The 23,079-nt window shown below is 39.4% G+C and overlaps 1 protein-coding gene across 4 annotated transcripts in view; it reads left to right on the plus strand.

Moving 5' to 3' along the window:
• WAC (WW domain containing adaptor with coiled-coil) overlaps nt 1–19,764 on the plus strand; it is an 84,722-nt gene extending 64,958 nt beyond the window's left edge. For all 4 annotated transcript variants that reach the window (XM_057544461.1, XM_057544462.1, XM_057544460.1 and 1 more), the window contains 7 exons: nt 5,694–5,939; nt 7,324–7,446; nt 8,319–8,467; nt 11,571–11,689; nt 13,225–13,411; nt 14,628–14,755; nt 16,601–19,764. In XM_057544461.1, the coding sequence (XP_057400444.1) occupies nt 5,694–5,939; nt 7,324–7,446; nt 8,319–8,467; nt 11,571–11,689; nt 13,225–13,411; nt 14,628–14,755; nt 16,601–16,670 (1,022 nt within the window). In that variant the 3' untranslated portion in view covers nt 16,671–19,764. The remainder of the gene's footprint in view (nt 1–5,693; nt 5,940–7,323; nt 7,447–8,318; nt 8,468–11,570; nt 11,690–13,224; nt 13,412–14,627; nt 14,756–16,600) is intronic.
• The last annotated feature ends 3,315 nt before the right edge of the window (nt 19,765–23,079 follow it).

Here is a 23,079-nt window from a genome sequence, read left to right on the forward strand (position 1 = left end):
CTTTGTTTTCCCTTGTGATTCCTCCGTGTTGTAACACCATTACTACACAATGAAACAAGCAGGCTGCCCTTGTTGCATCAGTAGTTTGAGCTTTGTTCCCATATCCTGTTTAGTATTATGACAGCAACTGTCAGAGGATTGTGGGAAATTAATGTTTAGAAATGCAGTCAGTACCTTTTACTCTTTACGTGCAGTATCTTGTTAGATCTTAGTGCAGATTGAAGAGGAGTTATTTGGCATACCAGAAAAATGTAGGTCAGAAAATTTTGACTTTGGTCTGTGTTGTCTTGGGTATTTTGAAAGGGTGCCTATAATTAGAAGAGGTGAGTGGTTATTACCTTAAGCTTTAAAAAGTTAGGTTATGGTACATATCTCTGTGAAGTCTAGTCTTTGGTAGGTTACTCCCCCTACTGGTAAAAATTGGAAGTATAAATGAATAATTCATAATTACAAGCATAAAGGGAGAGAAAAAGGTTTTATCAAAGCTAATGTACACAATTTAAATTAAAATCAGAGTAACATACTTATTTCATGGCTTACAATAAGAATTGGTTAGAGATCTACAAATGATAGAAAAACATCAGGTAGGAAAGTGACCTTAAAGCTCATTTTAAGTTTAAAATACCGTAGGACAACATCACCACATATCCTTAAAAAAATTATAGGGACGCGTGCGCGTGCACACACACACACACACATGCACACAAAATAAAAAAATAAACATGCTAGAGCTAAAATTGGATACTGTTGTTTTGCCAAAAGCTGAAAAAATAGGCTTAAAGCAACCTAGGTTTCTTTAATGCTTGGAAAAGTTTGCATTTAAAGAATGAGACTAGAGGCTGACGTTAAAAAGCAGAAGAGTCTTTTGAAATGGCTTTGTAATGTAAAACACTACGTTAATTTTCTTACTTAAATTCATTATTTGTTTTTATTTTCAAAGATCCAGATTTTTAATTTTAGTTTGATACAAAACTGTTTAAACATGAAGTATGTTAACCTAACATTGTAACAGATTCCGGATTAAAAAGACAAATAGAAATGTTAATTAAAATTAAATATCTGTGTAGAAAAAGCACAATTAATGACTGTGTATTTGTTCCGAATAGTTGCTTGTTGCCTTTGAGTGTTTAAAAAAAGAAGAAGGGGGTTGAGGATTTTATGATTATTAAAATGAATCTAAATAAGTTAAGTTTGTCTCTAAGGCTATGTAGTATTAATTAGCTTTATGAAACATAGCATAAAGTGAGCTGTTCATTGTCTGCTCAATGAATTATCTTTGGAGACCTTAGGCTTTTCTGCCCATCATAAGTTTTGAACCTAGAGCTTAAGAAAAACAGCACAGACACATGCACCTGAGCCTTTCTTGCCGAGTCAGGCATCCAGTCCTCAAGTACATGCTGATGCCATCTTGCTGCCAGATCCCATTTTGCACCAGAGCTACACAGATAAATACAACAAAATTCTTCTCCTGAAAGAGTTCATTTTCTGATAGAAGGGCGAGAGAGAATAAGCTACATAATAGGAGATGCTGGGTAATGTCTGTGGTAGGGCGCTCTGAACGCAGAGGAGCGGCACCCAACCAGTAGCTTTCGTTTATATTTTAATGATGAAACCAAGACTGCCTTTCAGGGTGGTGTTTTATATTTTTATCACACTCAATCATTTTTCTCAATTATACTTCTAGATGGAGGCAAGTAGTATTAAAAATGTTTAAGATGTAACATACTTCGGGAGGGCATTTGTATGGGTGTGTCCTTTAGGAAGAAGGGGGTGAGTGGAGCTGTTTTTAAAAATAAGTAACTAGTGTGAAAATAGCATGCTGAAGACCTACCTGGAAAAGCAGTTTAGCTTTGCTGTCTCTGACCTTGCCCTTTCTCCACTAGTTCTCTGTGTTTGTGCTGTATTTTTAAAAATTTTGTTTTGGTTTTGTTTCCTTTGGTTTTTTAAAGTTAAAAGGAATCTGGGAAGTTCTCTATTTCTTCATAACCAGCAAGGTGTTGCAGAATCACCCATAGAACTCTTGGAAATTCACCATATGCTCGGACACCCCACCCCCGCCCCATTCATTAGAACTGGGGTGGAGCCCTGGTATCTGTTTTCTGTTTGTAAACTTTGATAAGTCGTACGCAAAGTCAGACCTTTTAAAAAGAGAAATTCTGGCCTTTAGAGATGTTAACTTGCTCAAGGTTCCCGTAAGTATTGAGTAGTAGTAACTGGTTTCCATACTGTTCGTTAATAATCTCTCACAGAACTGCAAAAGAAATCCTTCCTCGGGATACACGTTTTTATTTACATTGTTACTTTATTTCTTTGCGGTGATATGTATCTTCTGTTTTGGAGTGTTTTCCTTTTCCTGGATTGAATGGCAACACTGAAGAATTTTCAAGCCTGTGTTAATTTTTCAAATCTGTGGATAGATTTAGCAGCATCGAAAGAAATTTGGAAACAACCTACACCTTCTCCAACTCCTATCATTATAAAGGCAGAGGAAAACCATAGTAAATGTAACAAAAGGGTCATTTCAGAGGGATATAAGTATTAATTTACTTCATGCAGGAAGTAAAAACAGAGAACTTGTTTCATTCTAAACGTCATTAAGATGCCCCTGAACTGTTTATTCCTTAAGCTGAACCTTAAGGTATATGATCTGGAGAAAACTGCTGCTATAGTCTATATTGCCTCATAAAATGTAATAACTGACACAAGGAAGTAATAAACTTTTCACAAGGAAGATCTTATTTCCTTCAAGTTTCTTTTTTTTTTTTTAAAGGATTTTCTTATTTATTTATTTATTTATTTATTTTTGGCTGTGTTGGGTCTTCGGTTCGTGCGAGGGCTTTCTCCAGTTGCGGCAAGCGGGGGCCACTCTTCATCGCGGTGCGGGGACCGCCCTTCATCGCGGTGCGCGGGCCTTTCTCTATCGCGGCCCCTCCCGCTGCAGGGCACAGGCTCCAGACGCGCAGGCTCAGCAATTGTGGCTCACGGGCCCAGTTGCTCCGCGGCATGTGGGATCTTCCCAGACCAGGGCTCGAACCCGTGTCCCCTGCATTAGCAGGCAGATTCTCAACCACTGCGCCACCAGGGAAGCCCTCAAGTTTCTTTATACTTGTTTATGATTCCAAAACAGCAAAGCTGAACACGGTAGGCAATCTGCTAGACTTAGAGACCCTCCCTTAAAATGTGTGCCTTTTAAAATGAAAGTATCTGCCTTACAAAAATGAATATGTCTTAGACCTTCTGAGTGGATCATATGAGATCAACACATCCGTGAAATCTACTGAAAGCAGCCATCGTCTCTGGGTCTTCTGACCATTACAGTAGCATAAAAAGGCCGTGGAGGAGGGGTTTTGTTTTTGGCAGTAAACTTGCTATTCAGTAGTAATTCCCGGCTTCTTTGGGGCCATGATGATTAATGAATGTTTAGTTCCTAGAATTGGGAGTGAAGATTTATACTTATTAGGTAGCAGTGTAATATTCAAATGTAGTGTTCCTGAAACATTTATACATCATAGTAGCAGTCTTAATTCAGTTATACAATGTATATATGAGCTTGAAAATCTCCAAGAAATGGGTATATATGGGAAATTCAAGAGCCTTTCAGCCAAGATTGTAAGAGACTATGTATGAATATCTTGAATAATCTAGTCTTAATGTCGTTAACCCATTGGACCTCTGTTTCTAATTCTTTCCTCCATTACGGTGACTGTATTAGTAAAATTTCATGGTATAAAAATACCAGTTGATGTTCTTTTTCCTGTTGGTGGACATGTGTTTTGTTTCTAGTTTTGTGCTAAAATAAAAAAAGAAGCATAACACTGTTATGAGAATTGTTGAGTATTTCTCCAGATTTATGTACGTTAGAGTTTCTCTAAGGGTGTATGCCTAAGGGGAATTACTGGGTCGTGAAGTGCATGTAGCTCCAGTTTTTCTAGATAATGTCAAGTTGTTTTCCAGTGTGGTTATATGAGTTTAGTCTCCACCTGAGATGTTAGGTGTTTCCATTACTACTTGAGAACATTCGGTATTGTTAGACTTTGGACATTTTTGTCAGTCTGATGAACATAAAAGAATATTCTGTTGCTTTTTAGTTTGCATTTTCCTGATTATCAATGAAATTGAGCATCCTTTGTGTTTTTTAAGCCATTCACGTTTCTTCTGTGAATTGTCTCCATGTCTTTTGTTCACCTTTCTATTGTTTAGTTTGTCTTTTTTGATTTATAGGAGTTCCTTAAAGTATTTTGGTTACCAGTACTTTGGGTTTAATTGTTTTGCTCTTTGTTATTTTCTGCATCCTCACATCAAAGTTATTTTCCTCTGTTTTCATCTACTAGTTCTAAAGACTTAAATACATATACAGAAGTCTAACCTGCCTTAAATTGGTTTTGTTTTAAATGTTAAAGTTTTTATGTCTGGCAAGGCATGTCGGTAGCTGTGTTCCTTTTATTAAAGCATTTTGTGGCTCTTACTAGCCCATACGTCTTCAAAATAAGTTATAGAATTGGCTTGTCAAATGCTACCAAAATGCTATTGGGCTTTTAATTTCAGTTACATTAAATCTGTATAAGTAATTTGCAGTGATGGCTTTCAAAGGATAATTTTTTATGCATGTTTTATGCTTTTTTTGGTTTATTTTTAAACACTGAGGTTGGGTTCTTGTGGGAGTTTCTTGCTTTTAAAAGTATCTTTTTTAGTGCTAATAATCATTAAGTGGTACAAATAGAGGTAGTTCATTACTTTGTACATTTAATTCCGAAGAGGAGTATGCAGTCCTAAAGCTCAGTTGTAAGGATGGAAGTTCAGGGTAGGAGGGTCTCGTCCTAGTCATCACATCCTTAGTCCGTTCTGGGGTGCTTACCACCGTGCCTCTCCTGATCGGTGTTAAGGCCGGTGTCATGCTTAAGTAGACTGTTTTTGTGGTCATAAGCATTTTCACCTTATTTTATGATGCATAGAAATTAAGTCTTGCAGAGTTGTACTGTCCCTTTATATCCTAATGGAAGCTTATTTGGAAGTGTAGTTAATACAGGACAATACCATGGAGATATTGTGGGTTCAGTTCCAGACCACCACAGTGAAGCAGGTCTCACAGTACAAGTCAAACGAAGTTTTTGGTTTCCCAGTGTAATAGAAAAGTTGTGTTTACACTGTACTGTAGCCTATTAAGTGTGCATAGCATTACATTTAGAAAACAAAGCGCGCCTTAATTAAAAAAGAGTGCTGTTGGGAAAATGGCGCGGAGAGGCTCGCCCAGTACAGGGTTGCTGCAGAACCTTCAATTTGTTGGGCGGGCCGGGGGAGAAGAAAAAGGCAGCAACTGCAAAATGCAATAAAGGCAAAACGCAATACAAGAAGGTGTGCTTGTGCATGTGTTTGAGACAGCATTACCAATAGAGTGTGGTGCTGTGAGACTCAGACATGGGTATGGTAGAGTCACTGCCTTGCCAGGTTTTGTGACTTCAAGCAAGTTATGTAATCTTTTTCAGTTTTCTCATCTATGAAATCAGGATGTGAAATGTCTGCCTCATATCTAGTCAGCCAGATATTTACTGAGTCCCCTCTGTGCTACCTTATAAATATTAAATGAGGTTACTTGAGTTAGGTGCCTGCCACGTGGGTGTTGCTTGTTTGATGTTGGTTCCAGTTTCCTCTATTGAAGTAATGTTTTTCAGCTTTATTATCTCCTTTTTATTTAGAATCTACATCAGGAGACAAATCGGTGTCACACTCTTGCACAACTCCTTCCACGTCTTCTGCCTCTGGACTGAACCCCACGCCTGCCCCTCCAGCCTCTGCTTCAGCAATGCCTGTCTCTCCTGTCCCACAGTCACCAATACCTCCATTACTGCAGGACCCAAATCTGCTCAGACAGTTGCTTCCTGCTTTGCAAGCCACGCTGCAACTCAATAATTCTAATGTGGACATATCCAAGATAAATGAAGGTAAATTTTCATTGTGATAATTTCTACAAAGTTCATCTGCATTGTGCAAAATTATGTAATTAGTAAAATCTCCAATATAGGAATGGTCTTTGTTTCATTTTGAAATTCACATTTGAACTTCATGCTTTGGAGTTTATATCCCCCATAGCTTAAGGTCTTTGTTACTGTAATTGAATTAGCAATACTTGGATTTTCTGTATATTTTTCAAGACTTGGCTGTGTACCTGGTAGTTACTGGAGATAACTGTTCCGTCAGCTTAATGTATATGGTGATTTTTTTTTTTCTTTTTAAGTGAAAACAGAAAAAAGAATATTTGCTAAAACTGATATGAAAACACCTGGTTTCTAACATATTTCAAGAAATCTCATGTTATATCGGTAAATGATTATTTGGAATATTTAAAATATGCTAATTACTAAGAACAGGAATTCAGGTAGTTCTTAAACTACTTAAACACTTTTGAGAAGGGAAGTAATGGGTAACATTATCCTCTTTTTCCTAGTTAACTGCATTGTTAATTCCAACTTTGCTTTTCAGTGTGCTGCTAAAGTATTTGGGCAGCCACCTCAAAGAAGTCTGAATAAAAGTGGATGTAGTTTTTAATTCGTAAACCATTCAGATTGAAACATTTAAGCCTTATGAACATTGCAAAATTTTCTGTTTGTGTACACTTCCACATAAGTGGTTAAATTCTTCCTTTATCCTAAAAATGGAGGTATCTTAGGCTAGTTGGTCATTAATCTTCCATTCTTATTCTCTTCAGCATTTCTTGATAGGTGAACATTTTACTGGGCAAAGTGGGACTTTTAAACATTTTGAAGAAATGATAGCCTAAGCAAATGTCAATAATAAAAGATCTTACGCTTCAAAAATACATGGTATTCCAAAGTACCCAGATTTTTAATATCCATTTTTGAAAGCTTCTTGTGGGTGAGTGTTGATGTAGGGTTTGAGTGCTCAGCTGGTCTAATAATGCAATCGCATGAAATAACTGCTGTTTATCCAGTTAATTCCAAGTAATGTACTAAGTACGTTGCCTATGTACGATAGGTTTCTGGTATAATCAGAAGTTCCGGTGAATACTCTTTGCTGTTTTAAAAGTCTCATAGAGGAGTTTCCTTTAACTGGACACCTAAACTTTACTGTAAAGGAAACTCTACTGTTTTATTATATAAACCCATTAAATGTCTTTGCCTCTGCCTCAGATCACTTCACATCTCTAGGCTCATTGTATTACTCCTATCTTCTAGACTTTTATTTTGGGAGTTCTAGTATGGAAACACTCCAGATTTTTTCTGGGTTCCTTTTGAGTTTTCAAGTTGTAACTAATAGCACATATGCCACTGTGTTTTTATTTGAATTTAAGATATAATATGTTTATAGTTCTTACAGCAGCTGTGACCCAAGCCTCATTGCAGTCTATAATTCATAAGTTTCTTACTGCTGGACCATCTGCTTTCAACATAACTTCTCTGATTTCTCAAGCTGCTCAGCTCTCTACACAAGGTATTTATATTCTTAGATACCTCTAGAATTGTATCTTGGTGGGGGGCAGGTGGAATTCGTAGCAGATTTTTTTTTTTAGTCTTTGAAGAGAGCGTAGCTATGATATTGATTTTATTTTGATTTGTTAACACTGCTGTATACAAGTAGTATTTTTCTTTACCTTTTTAGATGAAACAGGCTTTTGACATATATCTTACACCGTTGCCATCACATCTGCAATATAGTATATATTCAGCATTTAAGTCGTTAGTGAGATATTTTACTCCAAAGCTAAAATAAAATATGATATACCCTCAATCTTTGTGAATCATTGGATCTGTTTTAAGAGTTGAAGTTTGCTTCAAGTTGGTGTTAGATGGGTTTTGACCAGAGGATGTAGAAATGCTCAAGTCCTGCCTTGACTTAGCCAGCCCTCTTCTCCGTGCAGGTACCCAGTGGGGAAGGGACACAGAGGAGCAAACGGGAAATGAAAGGGTTGCCTGGCTTGCCCCCAGCCCCAGTGCAGAAAGCTGCTAAAGTGAGCAGGAACGCCTGGCCTACTGACGCAGCGTGCAGTGAGGGCTGCTAGCCCTTGGGTGGTCTCATGAGGCGGGGACCTGAGGGGGACGGTCAGGCCTCCTTGTAGGGTGGGAAAGAAGCAGCGAGGGTGAGATGAGGCCTTCCAGGGGAGCATGTTCGCAGACCTAGTGGGGGCCGCACTGGGCGTGCTGGTCTCGCTCAGCAGCTCAGTTGGTCATTGTGACCCCAGCGAGTGCTTAGATGCTGACTTTTTCAGATAGCTGTTCTCTTTGGGGGTGTGGGGCATGTGGAGAGATGTAAAGATCTCCTGCACATAAACTACAGCGGGTTTTGGTTTATTTTACTCTCCACAGCCCAGCCGTCTAATCAGTCTCCGATGTCTTTGACGTCTGATGCATCATCCCCGAGATCGTACGTGTCTCCGAGAATAAGCACACCTCAGACGAACGCAGTCCCTGTCAAGCCTCTGGCTAGTACTCCTCCTGTTGCGTCACAGCCAAAGGTATGTCGCCTTTGCGGGAAACCGGGGAAGAAACCACTTCTGGTTAAAGCAAGTTTCATAATGTTTTAGAATATGTATTGGAGAAGAAGCCCTCTTTGGGGAATGAGGTAGTGGTGGGATGAATGACAGGTGAGTGAGAATAGGTTCAGGTTAGACTCTCAGTTGATTGAGGGCTTGGAGGAGGGAATTGCATCTGTGCCACTTTTATACACTGGTTCTCTTCTCTTTTTTTTTTTTTTTTTTTTATAAATTTATTTATTTATTTATTTATGGCTGTGTTGGGTCTTCGTTTCTGTGCGAGGGCTTTCTCTAGTTGCGGCAAGCGGGGGCCACTCTTCATCGCTGTGCGTGGGCCTCTCACTGTCACGGCCTCTCTTGCTGCGGAGCACAGGCTCCAGACGTGCAGGCTCAGTAGCCGTGGCTCACGGGCCCAGTTGCTCCGCGGCATGTGGGATCTTCCCAGACCAGGGCTCGAACCCGTGTCCCCTGCATTGGCAGGTGGACTCTCAACCACTGTGCCACCAGGGAAGCCCCTGGTTCTCTTCTCTTAATTGGCTTTGTGGATAAAGAAGGTATACTAATTGAGTCTTAATATTTGTAGAATTTTTAGACTGAGAGATCAGAGAACATGTTTTCCAGTAATTTTCTCCATACTTTTTTTTTTTTAACATCTTTATTGGAGTATAATTGCTTTACAGTGGTGTGCTGTATAACAGAGTGAATCAGCTATACGTATACATATATCCCCATATCTCCTCCCTCTTGCGTCTCCCTCCCACCCTCCCTATTCCACCCCTCTAGGTAGTCACAAAGCACCGAGCTGATCTCCCTGTGCTATGTGTCTGCTTCCCACTAGCTATCTATTATATATTTGGTAGTGTATATATGTCCAGGCCACTCTCTCACTTCGTCCCAGCTTACCCTTCCCCCTCCCCGTGTCCTCAAGTCCGTTCTCTACGTCTGCATCTTTATTCCTGTCCTGCCCCTAGGTTCATCAGAACCTTTTTTTTTTTTTTTTTAGATTACGTATATATGCGTTAGCATACGGTATTTGTTTTTCTCTTTCTGACTGACTTCACTCTGTATGACAGACTCTAGGTCCATCCACCTCTCTACAAATTATAGAAATGAGTCAGTTTCTGTGCTAAGAGCTTTATATGTATTAATTTTCACATCAGCTACTATTTGCTTCATTTAATAGAAAATGAAATCTTCCGTTAAGTCTGATTTTTGTGGTCAAGTCAGATTTTGAGACCTAGGTCTTTCTGAGTACAGAACCCATTTTATTAATACTAAGCTACATTGCCTGGTTGTCCAAGCAAAATCGTACATGGTTGGCTCCTCAGAGCACAGTTAGAAAGCTGCTGGTTTCTATTCTTGCTGGGCTGTGAACAGGACCTTACCGTGCTACTGTCAGCTTGATGTTACATCCTTGGAGTCTCACGCACTGATTCATAAGCAGTTCCCAGTCACGCTTGTTCTTTGCTCTGTAGCACACCACCAGGAAAACTTGAGCTATTTGGAGGTTGGAATGTACAGGTTTAATTTTTTTTTAACTCTTAATGGTAACTATAGGAGGAAATTCTTTTTAGTTGTAAAACAGTGGGCTGTTTCAGACTTTCATGCCAAAGAACTCTTTATTCAAATAAAATCATAAGCAGAAGCTTAAAAATAAAAATGTATTGAAACAGCTTGAAATGGATGGTGGGCCGGATCTTCAGTCTTCTGTTGGCTCATCTTCCCTACTTCAGCCGTTGGTCTGTGTGTGTTTTGGGGTTAGTCTAGATTAAGTTTTTAAATTTTGAGTCACAATTGTTAGTTTTTTGTGCAGTTCTTTATTGTTTGCCTGTATTTGATGGGAGAAGAATTACAAGGTGAGTTCTAGCACCAGAGACCTTATTCTTAGAGCTTACAGCTCGTCCTGCGGTGGCGTCCTGAGGGCACGCGGCGTGGGTGGCAGTGTTGGGTGTACCGTCGGTCCTAACGTTGCCACTTCAGATCCTTTACGCAGGTGGCTCTCGGTTTTTTGCATTAAAAACTTACGAGTTGTTTTTAAAAGTAAGTGGACATTTGATCTTACAAAATATTCTTTATAAAAGAGCGTGCTCTTCTGTATTCAGAAGGAGCAGTGCTAACCAGAGTCGCTGGGGGGCGATATTAATTATCCTCCCCCCACCCCCCCACCGCATAACAGCCTCTGCTGCCAAGCGGTGAGACTTAATCACAGGTGCCTCTGTCTGCCTTTGCGCCTTAATTTCGGGCTTCCACCTTTGACTGCTTGTTTTTTCTCTGTCGTGTCTGAATGTGAATGATACTGGGTTGGCCAGAGAGTTCGTTTGGGTTTTTCATAACATCTTCCAGAAAAACCCAAATGAACTTTTTGGCCACCCTACTATATGTGTCCCCACTGCAGTCATGGATCTCTTGGTCTGCCTGTATGGGGTGACATCTCTTTGAAGCCCACTCCAGTTGAATTATGTATGGGCCGTAGCTCATTCTCTGATAGACCGGCATATACATTCTCTTCATATGTGGTTGAAATTTGAGCAGCTGTATTTGTATGATGTGGGAACGTATTTATTTTTATTGATACAGTAAATAAATAACAGTAAATCAGAAGAGGTATTATATAGTGTATTGGAAAGAAAACTGGGCTCAAAATCAGGAGAACTAGTTTCTTATGCTGGTTTGCTAAGTAATTTTTTGGCCCAGGGCTGTTTTATGATATTAGATCTAAGTCTCAAAACTTGACTTTCTTCTAACTACATGACCTTTGGAAACTCATTTGATTCTACTTCTTTAAATCTCTAGATTATAAAGTGTTTAAGATTACTAACTAGACTTAGAGAAGTATGTGGATTTCGGCCCTAAATGATAATAGTTTACACGATTACATGTGTCTGTATCACTACTACTAATCTTATTAGGTAAGGACAGTTAGGACTACTCTTGTTACCTTAAAAATCACTGAAGAGAAATAATTGGGAAGATAATAGAATAATAACAGAAATAATTTCATTGGTAGAACTTTCGTTCTTATCTAGTTTTCATGCTTTTTGTCTCTGTGGCAGAAGCCTTGTCTCACCAGATTTTGACGTTTCAGGTTAGTACTCCGGTAGTTAAGCAAGGACCAGTTTCACAATCAGCCACACAGCAGCCTGTAACTGCTGACAAGCAGCAAGGTCATGAACCTGTCTCTCCTCGAAGTCTTCAGCGCTCAAAGTAAGTTGATGTTGTGTGTTGAGGCCACGTTGTTTTTTCCTTAATATGGCATATTGCCATATTGTTTGGATATTATTTTATATATATATATGTGTGTGTGTGTGTGTGTGTATATATATATATATATATGTAGTAGAACTTGATCTTGGAAGAATCCATGAACAGCTTAACCATAGTTTTTTGTATTATAAAATTTACAAAGGCAAATCTTACTACAATAAGTAGATTGTCTCTAGTAATGAATCCTGGGTTAATTTGAAGAAAGTGGCTCTTTCTTTAGAATTTTACTTGGTGAAATATGATGGGAGTAATAATATGTGATACTTGTAGAGGGCACATGATTTTATACTCCTTCATTAGTTGGAAATGATACCATTTTTAACTTCCTAATAGCAGTTTTAGATTTGAATGTATTGATAAAGCCAGATATCTCACATCTAAAACTTGGGCCAGTATTTTACAACTGGTGTGTGTGTGTGTGTGTCCGCACGCGTGTGTGTGTCTTTCCTAATAATAGCCTCAACTCTGACCCTATACGGATTGCTTGTCAGATGGAGAGCTGTACTGTGTTGTCGGTTTTCTTTGTTAATTAACTTTAAATGATTTTCATTTGATTGACTTTCCTATTTTTATTTCTTGTTATGAGGTGGCAGCATAATTCAGCGGTTGTTTTTATTGTTGTTTTCTAAACAAGCGTTGCGGAGCATATACATGCACATGAGCGTCGTTCCCTTTACAGGGATCGCTTTGGGAAGCTGTCTGCTAGCAGCGTTGCCGTTGCTCAGAACGTTTGGGGGAAATTCTCCTTTTAAATTGGCATTAGAGGCTGCAGTATAATTATAAATATCCTCAGTGGTGAAAACGCTTCATCCTTTGGGAGACTTAGTTTTTGGAAATAACTGATGTGAAGCAGGTAGGAAATCAACTTGGGTGATTATTTATATCCCCAAATCCTAGCCCTAGCCATACAGTTTTAGAAGAAGATAAGCAACCTCAGAGTGTTGCTTTTTTTGGTCTTATTTTGCCACTAAACTCATTCATTGTTTTGCAATTAAAAGTCTAGTTTGCTTCACATTATTTCACCCTCTGATTCAGCACTTTATTCTGATATTAAACAGTCAAAGACAGTGTACTTTTTCCCCCTCCATATCTTCATGTACTTAAGGTAGAATAATGTGCCTTATATCGACAACTGTTCAAATGTGACCATTGCTTAGTTACATTCTTGTCTAGTGTTTGTAGTATACAAAGTCAACAGGTTCTGCTGTCAAATTTGGGAGAGTACTGATACTTTAAATTCAACTCTGACGTTAGTGTTAAAGGGGCTCTTGTAGCCCCCCAAAAGTGTATTAGGAATACACGATATATAAGTATACTTCGGACTTTCAGTTCTGTTTATTTGATGTTAAAATAATAAATTTTTGTTAGGAATTTGTGTACCTTTAAATTAATGAAAGGTATTGACAGACAGTGTCTAGGATACCCAGAGACCACTTTTAAACATACTACACATTCAATTGTGTTTTCTCTTCTAGTAGCCAGAGAAGTCCGTCACCTGGTCCAAATCATACTTCTAGTAGTAATGCCTCAAATGCAACAGTTGTACCACAGAATTCATCTGCCCGTCCTACGTGTTCATTAACACCTACGCTAGCAGCGCACTTCAATGAAAATCTCATCAAACATGTTCAAGGATGGCCTGCAGATCATGCAGAGAAGCAGGTATGTTACATGATCACAGCAGATGTTTAACCTTTGGATGACTGGCAACTTAATTCTACTTTGAGAAAATCTAATCTGGACCAGAGGATTCAAGCTGTATTTAAAACAACTAATTTCTAATTAGATTGTCTGTGGTCACTTTATAAAATATTTGATGTGGATATTTGTGAGGTAACTTTTTGTGGTTTCACATAAAATATTTTAATTATCAGTATAGCCCCCATTATCAAGTGCTCAGCATTTAATTTAGCTCTGTGCTAAGTGCTTTATGTTTGTTTTCTCCACTTTCTAAAACTACTAACCAGTGCAGATAATGAGTTTTCCATTTTACTAATGAGGCCTTTAAGACCAAATAGATTTACACTAGGGTCACCCAGTTTCTGCAGTGTTATGACTCAAAGCCATTGTGCTTTTTCTACTCAGCCGGCCACTCTGATAGCTTTAGAACCTGTTAGTGCAGTTGACCCTCGAACAGCTCAGGGGTTGGGAGGCCGACCCTCCACGTCGTCAAAAATCCGAGTGTGGTTTATAGTCAGCCCTCCATATCCGGAGTCCGTCATCCTCAGGTTCACACAAGCGTGCGTGGATCATGTAGTACAGTGGTGTTTATTGAAAAAAATCCACATGTAAGTGGGCCTGCACAGTTCAAATCTGTTGCTCAAGGTTCAGCTGTACTATTAATCATATGACTCTCCCTCCAGACTAGCTACTGGAGTTAGGAAACACTTCTGCTTTGGGATGAGGGACCTTAGGACATTGCAGTTACTGCAATTGGCTTTTCCCTTTTATCAGATGACTAACCATCTGAAATGTTCTGTAAGTTCACGGAAATACATTGTGTATCTCTTGATACAGGGATACAATAGGCCCTTTTATCAGTGTTAATACCTGAACTTTGCTTTGGCTGATCCAGCATCTTTATTTAACCACAAATCATGAGTCCTTCTATCCCAGCACGAAACTACTGTGAGATGGGAAATACTATCCCCCCAAGGAAACCTGAAGGGGAAATCTTAAAGTGAACACCTTCCACCATTAGAGACAGTTTTTTAAAAGAAAATCATTTTCCCCCTTAGATTCATGAGCATTTTTGTGAATTTAAAGGAAAAGATTTACTCTGTAACCTTGGTATAAAGTTACACTCAAATTTAATGTTTTATTTTTTGTATGTGAATATGATTTATATTTCATGAGATTTTCATTTCTTTAATTACAGGCATCGAGATTGCGAGAGGAAGCCCATAACATGGGAAGCGTTCATATGTCAGAAATTTGTACTGAATTAAAAAATTTAAGATCTTTAGTCCGAGTATGTGAAATTCAAGCAACTTTGCGAGAGCAAAGGTAAGCTTTTCACTGAAATGAATTCTTTTCTGTTTTTTTTTAGGTAATGCTAAAAATTATGTATCTTAAAATAATTAGATCTTAAATTGGACTAAAGAACATAAGTCGAATTTCATTTCTGAAATTTAAAGTTCTCTGATACATCAGTATCGTTCCATGATACTGTAAACTGTGTTTTCATAATTTGATAGTACTCCCGGCGAATGGTAGCGGCATCTAGATTTTATTTCTCTTCACCCGTGGTAAATGCTTCATCGTTAGACTTTTTTTCTTGCGTCATGACAGTACACGGTGCCAGTGATGTTTTACCTAAAAAGCGGGGGGTGGCCGGCAGCCGGGAGCCCCCTGTCCGCTTGGGAGCAGCGCTCTCTTGCCGAGGGCACGTATTTCAGCTGAAATTCACGTCACTGTTTGCGGTGTCCTCGCAGCATCGATAGACCCCTTGGCAATTGCATTAAGAACTTAGTTGTCCAGGAAGTTTAATGATATATATCTGCTTTCTTTAATTGTTTTCACTTAAACTCTGTCTCATATTTCTTTTTTTTTTTTTTAATTAATTTATTTATTTATGGCTGTGTTGGGTCTTCGTTTCTGTGCGAGGGCTTTCTCTAGTTGCAGCAAGTGGGGGCCACTCTTCATCGCGGTGCGCGGGCCTCTCATTATCGCGGCCTCTCCCACTGCGGAGCACAGGCTCCAGACGCGCAGGCTCAGTAGTTGTGGCTCACGGGCCTAGTTGCTCCGCGGCATGTGGGATCCTCAAAGACCAGGGCTCGAACCTGTGTCCCCTGCATTGGCAGGTGGACTCTCAACCACTGCGCCACCAGGGAAGCCCCTCTGTCTCATATTTCTTAATCTAGTATCTTACTCAAGTAGGATTTCTATATCGTGTTAAATAGTATAGATATTTTTTTCAATGCCTATTACAAAATCGAGGACTTAACTTTCAATGGCTTCACTTCCTGTCTATATTGAGCGACTGGGTCAATTTAATAAATGCGAAGTTGGGATTTATAGTAAACTTGGAAAAGTGAGTTTTTATCTAACCTTTCAACTACTAAAATGTCTGGAGGTACTTGTTGAATATCAGTTGGGAATTTTCTACTCTAGGATTGCTCTGAAAGTAGTTCTGACGTACATAAAACTTAACTTTAGTTTGGCTTGCTAGGCAGGCGATACTCGTTACAGCAGCTTACTGAACAGTCACGTATCGTATCAGTCATATGTCACGTATCATGTTTGACTGTACACAGATACCATGCTATATCAAAGCAGTAATCGTCGTAGTTCGCAGAAGAAAGGGGTCAGAAGAGGAACAGTGTTAACAGAGTTCATGGAAATCGAGTTAGCTGTGGAATTTGTGTTTTAGTTTTTGTTTTAGATATACATGTCAATTGGACTTTGCTCCATTTTTATGAACCGACATTTATGTTGAGAATTGTTCTTCAGAAACGATTAGCCTCTTGCCGCTCGTTAATTCTAGGCTTACTATATTGTGGTCCAGAAAACATGCAGTGTAAGTTTATCTCATGTTATCTGCTGCCTCTTGTGTCTGGTGATGATACAGTGAACAGTTACCTTTTAAGTCAGTCATTATATTCAAACTAATTATTGAGAACGGGTTTTAGAAAACTAGGAAACCTAACTTTTGTCATCCTGATACTTTAATATATGTAATATTTTCAAATGGTGATTTTGTCCTAACTACACTAATCAGTTTTAAATTACTTTGTTTTAACTAGTAGTTACTCATTTTCTTTGTAAAGTTATTTTTATAGTTAAAAGTTTGGTTTTTCTGTAACATTTATAATGACCACATGGGTTCTAATGCCCTCTTTTATTTTTCAGGATACTATTTTTGAGACAACAAATTAAGGAACTCGAAAAGCTAAAAAATCAGAATTCCTTCATGGTGTGAAGATGTGAATAATTGCACATGGTGTTGAGAACAGAACTGTAAATCTGTTGCCCAGTCTTAACATTTTTGAGCTGCATTTAAGTAGACTTTGGACCGTTAAGCTGGGCAAAGGAAATGACAAGGGGTGGGGGTCTGTGAGATTCAATTCAGGGGAAAGATACAAGATTGATTTGTAAAACCCTTGAAATGTAGATTTCTTGTAGATGTATTCTTCACGTTGTAAATATGTTTTGTAGAGTGAAGCCATGGGAAGCCATGTGTAACAGAGCTTAGACATCCAAAACTAATCAATGCTGAGGTGGCTAAATACCTAGCCTTTTACATGTAAACCTGTCTGCAAAATTAGCTTTTTTAAAGAAAAATTTGGGGGGTTAATTTATCATTCAGAAATCTTGCATTTTCAAAAAATTCAGTGCAAGCGCCAGGCGATCTGTGTCTAAGGATACAATTTTGAACCATATGGGCAGTGTACAAAATACCATGAAACAACTGTTTCCACACTTGCACCTGATCAAGAGCAGTGCTTCTCCATTTGTTTTGCAGAGAAATGTTTTTCATTTCCCGTGTGTTCCATTTCCCTCTGAAATCCTTGATCTGATTTTATCCATTTTTTAAGGCTCCTCTTTTACTCCTTTCTTAAGGCACTGTTGGCTATGGCACTTTTCTATAACCTTTTCATTCCTGTGTACAGTAGCTTAAAACTGCAGTGATTGAGCATAACCCACTTGTTTGTGTAAATTATTGAAATCCATTTGCACCCTGTAAGAATGGACTTAAAAGTACTGCTGGGCATGTGTGCTGAAAGTACATTGATGGCTCAAATATAAGGAAATGGCCCAATGAACATGGTTGGGGGGGAAGAGGAAACAGCTAGTCAGATGTGAATTGTATCTGTTATAATAAACATGTTAAAACAAACAAAAATTGTTATTTTTCTTTACCTTCGGTCAATGCATATTAGAATTTGAACTACCTGGGGATTCTTTGTCAGAACTATTCTTGTTGAACATTTATACTTAATTGAAATAATTCCTTAAGGGAGGTTTTGTTTAAAGCGATTAACAGGAAATTGTGTATAAGAATATTTAATGAAATATGAAATTCAACAAGAATGATTAAGTCACTTCCCAAGTGGTTGTCATTTGTTAAACCCTGGTTTACCTGTCTTGCTATTAATGACATTTCATTCTCAAGGATGATTGTGTTGTAGCTGACTGTTCAAGTCTGGTGCTGACTGCTGATCTTAGCCATCACAAAACGCTAAATTTGTGTAATTGGAGCTTCCTGCTGTTACCTGGAAATGGTGGGAAAGCTCAGCTTTGTATATTGTTTCCGAAAGTATATTAAAATAAAAAAAGAAACTATTGCTACTATAAAATTACCTTGGCTTTTTTTTTTTTCTTTGCTAAAATATTGGTCACATGGCCTTAGCATGACACTGCCAGTATTAAATCAGATCACAAGGGTTTCTTTATGCTGAAGAACCTCCTAATTTCAAAATCTTAACTTACCCAATTTAGAGACTTTTTTTCCTCTTGAGGCAGATGTATTCATGTGCTTTCAGAACTGCCAGCACCAAGGGCTTATTTTGTGATGTTAGACATTGTTTCTACATTCTGGGATGCTAAAATTCCAAATTGCTCTTGTGCTTTAAGCATATTTAAAGCATAGAAGATAATGCTCAGATTTTTCAATAAATTTAAAAAAAGGTAAACTATAAGCAATAGTATGGATGATACTTTCTAAAATACAAAAATGTTCCAGTGTAATTAAGAATTAAAAGTCATACTGGAAACTGATTTTTTTAAATTGTAACTTGAGGATACTTTTAAAATGTAAGAAAAAATAACTGTTATAAATTATATCGCCATGAAATGTTAATACCTGTGAGATTGTTGATATTTGCTGGACTTGATTAGTGCATGTAAATGAAACTCCGGAGAATTATGTTAAGTTAGAACCCTTACTGATGTAGTCCTGTATCTTTTCTGGAGAGATGATGTAGTAGGCAGATGTTTCCCAGTCAGATGGCAACTTGTGATTTAAGCTAACTTTGAACTTGATTTGCTAATTGTTTATTGATCTATGTCACCTTATTGTTTTGACTTTTAAAAATGTTTATATCCCTAAAGGAACTGCTCACATACACATATGTGATGCCTAATTTGAAATTTTCCCGGTGAATTTTTAAACAGAATTAAAAATTTTGTGTAAGTATTTTTATAATATTTGATTCACTTATTCTGTAGTGAATTACTTTAAATACTGCACTTTAATACACACATGGTGTCCAGCTACTAACCTTCTTGAGGTAACCAGGGAATATTTATTAAAATAGGCATAGTATCCCAGAAAATTCTTTATCTAGTTGTCCTGTTGCCATGGCTTTGAGCATGTATCTCATTTTGGTGGACACCTTGGCTCAGATAGTTTGAGACTAGAAATGCAAATAGCCCCTGGGAAACCTCAGGATTTTTATTTTTCTGTTTTAAAAGGGACATGAGTGGTGTTACATTCAAACCTTAAAAACTGATGTTGTAATAAAATGTATTTTGTGAAGGTGGATCTGTTAGAGTCTTATCCCCGAGGAGCCAGCCTCCCTGTCTTTTTCCCCTTTGTTTTCTGTTTAACTAGTTTGACTAACTTTTAATTTTAGAACTTGGGCTATATCTCCAGATTTTAAGCACACTGAAAACTCTGTCAGCCCTTTTTAAAGACATTATGCTGCTTTTAATAGCCCAAATGAGTGATTTTATCTTCCAGATTTTATGTATCTGCTTCACAGTTGTAAAATCTTGGAAAGGAGGTGCTTAAAATTTTTCAAAGAATTAATTGTGAATCCATTTCAGAAACAATCTATTGTTTTTAAACACAACCTTAACTTCAAGGGATTATTTCAAAGGGGAGGGGGCAGGGCGTGAAGTAATTCACTGCAAACCAGAACTATTGTAGTTCAGGACTTAAAGCTACTGTATTTAGATGTGGGGTTTGAATATACGGATTTCTTTTCAATACCTGTAAATATGGCTATATTCTTGTATTTGTACTGGAGTGTACAAAATGACACTGAAAAGTAATAAATATGTTTTGACTACATTGTGCAGTTATTTCAGAACAGTCTGTTTTGAAAGAGTGCATAATTTTATGCGTTTGGAGAAGAAAACGTAAAATACCAGGTTACTACAAAATTTTTAAATAGTTGTGTTCCAGTCTTGTTTCATATAATTTCTTAATTGCACTGTTTTAGTGAAAAACTTGGCTTAGAGTTGGGATTCTTTGGATCCTGTTAGGATTTGCTGTACCCTTTTCCCCTGATTCTGAGCTTTGGGAGTACCCTAAAAGTGCATCCTGCCTAGGTGAGCTCGTCCAGGCCCTTGGCTTTAAGAATCCCACTCTTAGGTCAGTTTCACCCAGATTATCTCCAGCCCTGGTCTCTCCCTTGAGCTCCCTGACAAGTTAGTTTAACACTTGCCTTACCATGCATGGCAAATTCTCTTAAGAAAAAGAGGAGCTCTTGCGCTTAAGACTTTTATCCTTCCCTGTTCCCCATCTTAAGGGGCCGACACCGCGGTTCCCCCAGTTGCTCAAGACCCAGACGTTTCTGTTCTCACACGTGCTCTGCCTTCACGATGTGCTTTGGGCCTGAGAGCCCCTGCCCACATTTGCCCCTCCAGCCCAGCCCTCACCGGCGCTGCCACGGCCTCCTGCCTTCCTGTCTGCGTGCGCGCACACGTGCACAGCCTGCTCTCCGTGCTGTCACGCTCAGAACAAAACCCAGAGCTGCCCCGTGGCTTTTGTGTTCAAGCCGCGAACGTAGGCGCTGTCTCGTGTCTGCTTCCTCCCTTGCTCGCTGCAGGCACTCCCCCAGGGTCCTCCGTTCCCTTGCCTGGGAAGCCCTGTTCCCAGAGGCCTCCACAGCTAGCCGGCCGCCCGTGCAGTCTCTTCTCAGAGGCCTTCCCCGACCTCCCATCCAAATCAGAACACCACTCTCTATGCCTGCGCGCTGGCGTTCTTCAGAAGACAGTTACTGAATGAATTACAAGTGTTAAGGGGCTATGGACAGAATCAATTTAAGAGGATTGATCGACAAAGATTACGGAGCTTTTTCTTCAAGTTGTAATTTTGGTCCTCTCGCCTTGGGAGATAGGAACGGAACAGCAACTGGTTTTGTTTTTTTTCCTTTTAAGAAATCAATTGGTTACCAAAACTGAGCTCCAAACCCATTTTAATTGCTAGCATTATGAAATGTGCTCGCTCGCTCGCTCTCTCTCAGCAAGGTAGTCAACTTGAACACATTTTAAGATTAAATAAGCCGCAGAGAAGCAAGATGCTACTTCTGATGGGATAAGCCTGGGGAGATGGACCCGCAGAAACTGGCCCTGCTTCTGCAGGGCGTGGCTGGGTGAGCGGCGTTGGAGACTGGGTCCAGATTCACAGGGAGGGAAGGTTTGCTAGGCCCGTGTCTTTGGTTCAGATGATGTCTTGACATCCAACCAGATCCTTCTTTCAGGACGGGTGTTGTAGGCAGAAAACACATACTACGTTCTGAGATGTGTCGCTGATGGAAGAGCATCTTTATTACACACATCCACCCTAGAGGAGGATAGCTGGGGTGTGAGAATTCCCTGCTTTTGCGACTGGGTGCACTTCATAAACAGGCGTCTTTTTCTTTTTTTCGTGTGCCTACTGTTTAATTGCCCAGTTTGACCAGCCTATGTGGGTGTGTTGCGACCTCAAGTTTTCTCATCCTGTTGAGGTAGTTCCAGGGTTATTACCTTGGATGAAAAAGGCAGAATGCAAGGACAATAATGTTTGTTTCTTCATTGTGTATTCCCATCACCTAGAAAAATCAGCACCTAGTGTATGCTCAAATATTTTTGCATGAATGAGTGAAGTAAACATTTTAACTCTTTGTAGGATTGCTCAAATTTGTATTTAATATTTAAATGTAATGCATTCAAACATTTTTATTCTAAAAGAATTAATGATTAAAGAGGAGAGCTTGAACAGAGTCATTGTGAAATATCAACAGGCCACTTCCTTAAATTTCACTTTTTTTTTTTTCCATTCTGACACCTTGACATTTTATCATCTTTTTGAGCTAAAACTGTTAAAAGTGAGAAGCAGAAGATAGTTCCATGGTTGGAGAAGCTCTAATTTTTAAAATGGCAGTGCAGAATCTCAGGCTCCATCTCTCTTTACCTGTTTGACGAGCACAAGGGTTGCAAAGATATTATGTAAAATACTGATGACGGAATTACAGCATAAGATAGCTGATGAAATATCCCCGAATTCTTAACAAAACAAAAGTATTTGAAGAGCCAATATATTCCTCCACAAACCTCAAAACAATGAAAAAATCACAAACCTGTCCTATAATCTGTGAAAGGTGCTGGAGAGAAAAGCGGATAGAAAATTTTGGTGGAGTTCAGCACAACCAATCACCCCTGACTTAGGGCCCAGCCAGAAGGTAGAAGTCACCCTGGGTGTTTCCAAAGGAGGGAAATTGAAGCTGGCGGAGGGTAAACCAAGGCAGGCCTGACTGGAGGGAACAGCGGGGCAGCGACCTGGAGGGCGGACAGAGGGGCAGCTCCCGCCCGGGGAGCTGGTCCAAGGCAAAGGCGAGCCCACTGACGAAGATGCCAGCTGTGGGGAGAGGGAGAAGGCTCACCTCCCCACCTCTGCTTCGACCCGCTTCAGCAGAGCTTTCCCAGAAGCAGGACGGCAGGAGAGCCCGGCACATGCTCTGCAGCCCTGAGACGGGAAGAAACGGGAGGAAAACGGACCTGAGAGCGAGCAAGCAAATAACCAGCTCGAGCAGAACAAGGGATGAGAGAAAGTGTGCCAATTTCAGCAACGCTTCCTGGCAGGATGTGATGCAGCGCCGTCTATGAAGTTCTAACAGATGTCTGAGAAACTGTACTCTGACCCAAATGTTACAGTTAGTAAGTTGTTCAAATATAAAGACAGCAGACATTCCCAAACATAAAAGGGTCAGAGACCTTGAAGAAAGCAATAACTGACAAAATCTAACCAAGAGATGGAGGGAGAAGGTGGTGAAAGCACCACTGGTGACGTGGAAGCAACCTAGACCTGCGACCCCAGAAGGCGGGGCACGAGGCCCGTGATGTAGGGAAGCGCGGCAACGTTGGGGTAAGGAAATGGGAGGAGATTCAAGTGCAGTCATTGGCTTCTTAGCAGGGAGAAAACAGGAGGCTGGTCGATAGAAAGATGCTCTGTATGGACAGGTGAAGCGCTTGCTCCAGCCAAGGCAAAACAGTCATAAACAATTTAAAAATGTAAATGCACAAAAAATTCAGAATTCAATACAAAATGCCTGATACATACAGAAATAGTTGCTGTGAAGAAAACAAAACACGGTAATAAATCAGAGACCCACAAGGGAGGG

This window comes from Balaenoptera acutorostrata, chromosome 3 (genome assembly GCF_949987535.1).
Source record: "Balaenoptera acutorostrata chromosome 3, mBalAcu1.1, whole genome shotgun sequence".
NCBI lineage: Eukaryota > Metazoa > Chordata > Mammalia > Artiodactyla > Balaenopteridae > Balaenoptera > Balaenoptera acutorostrata.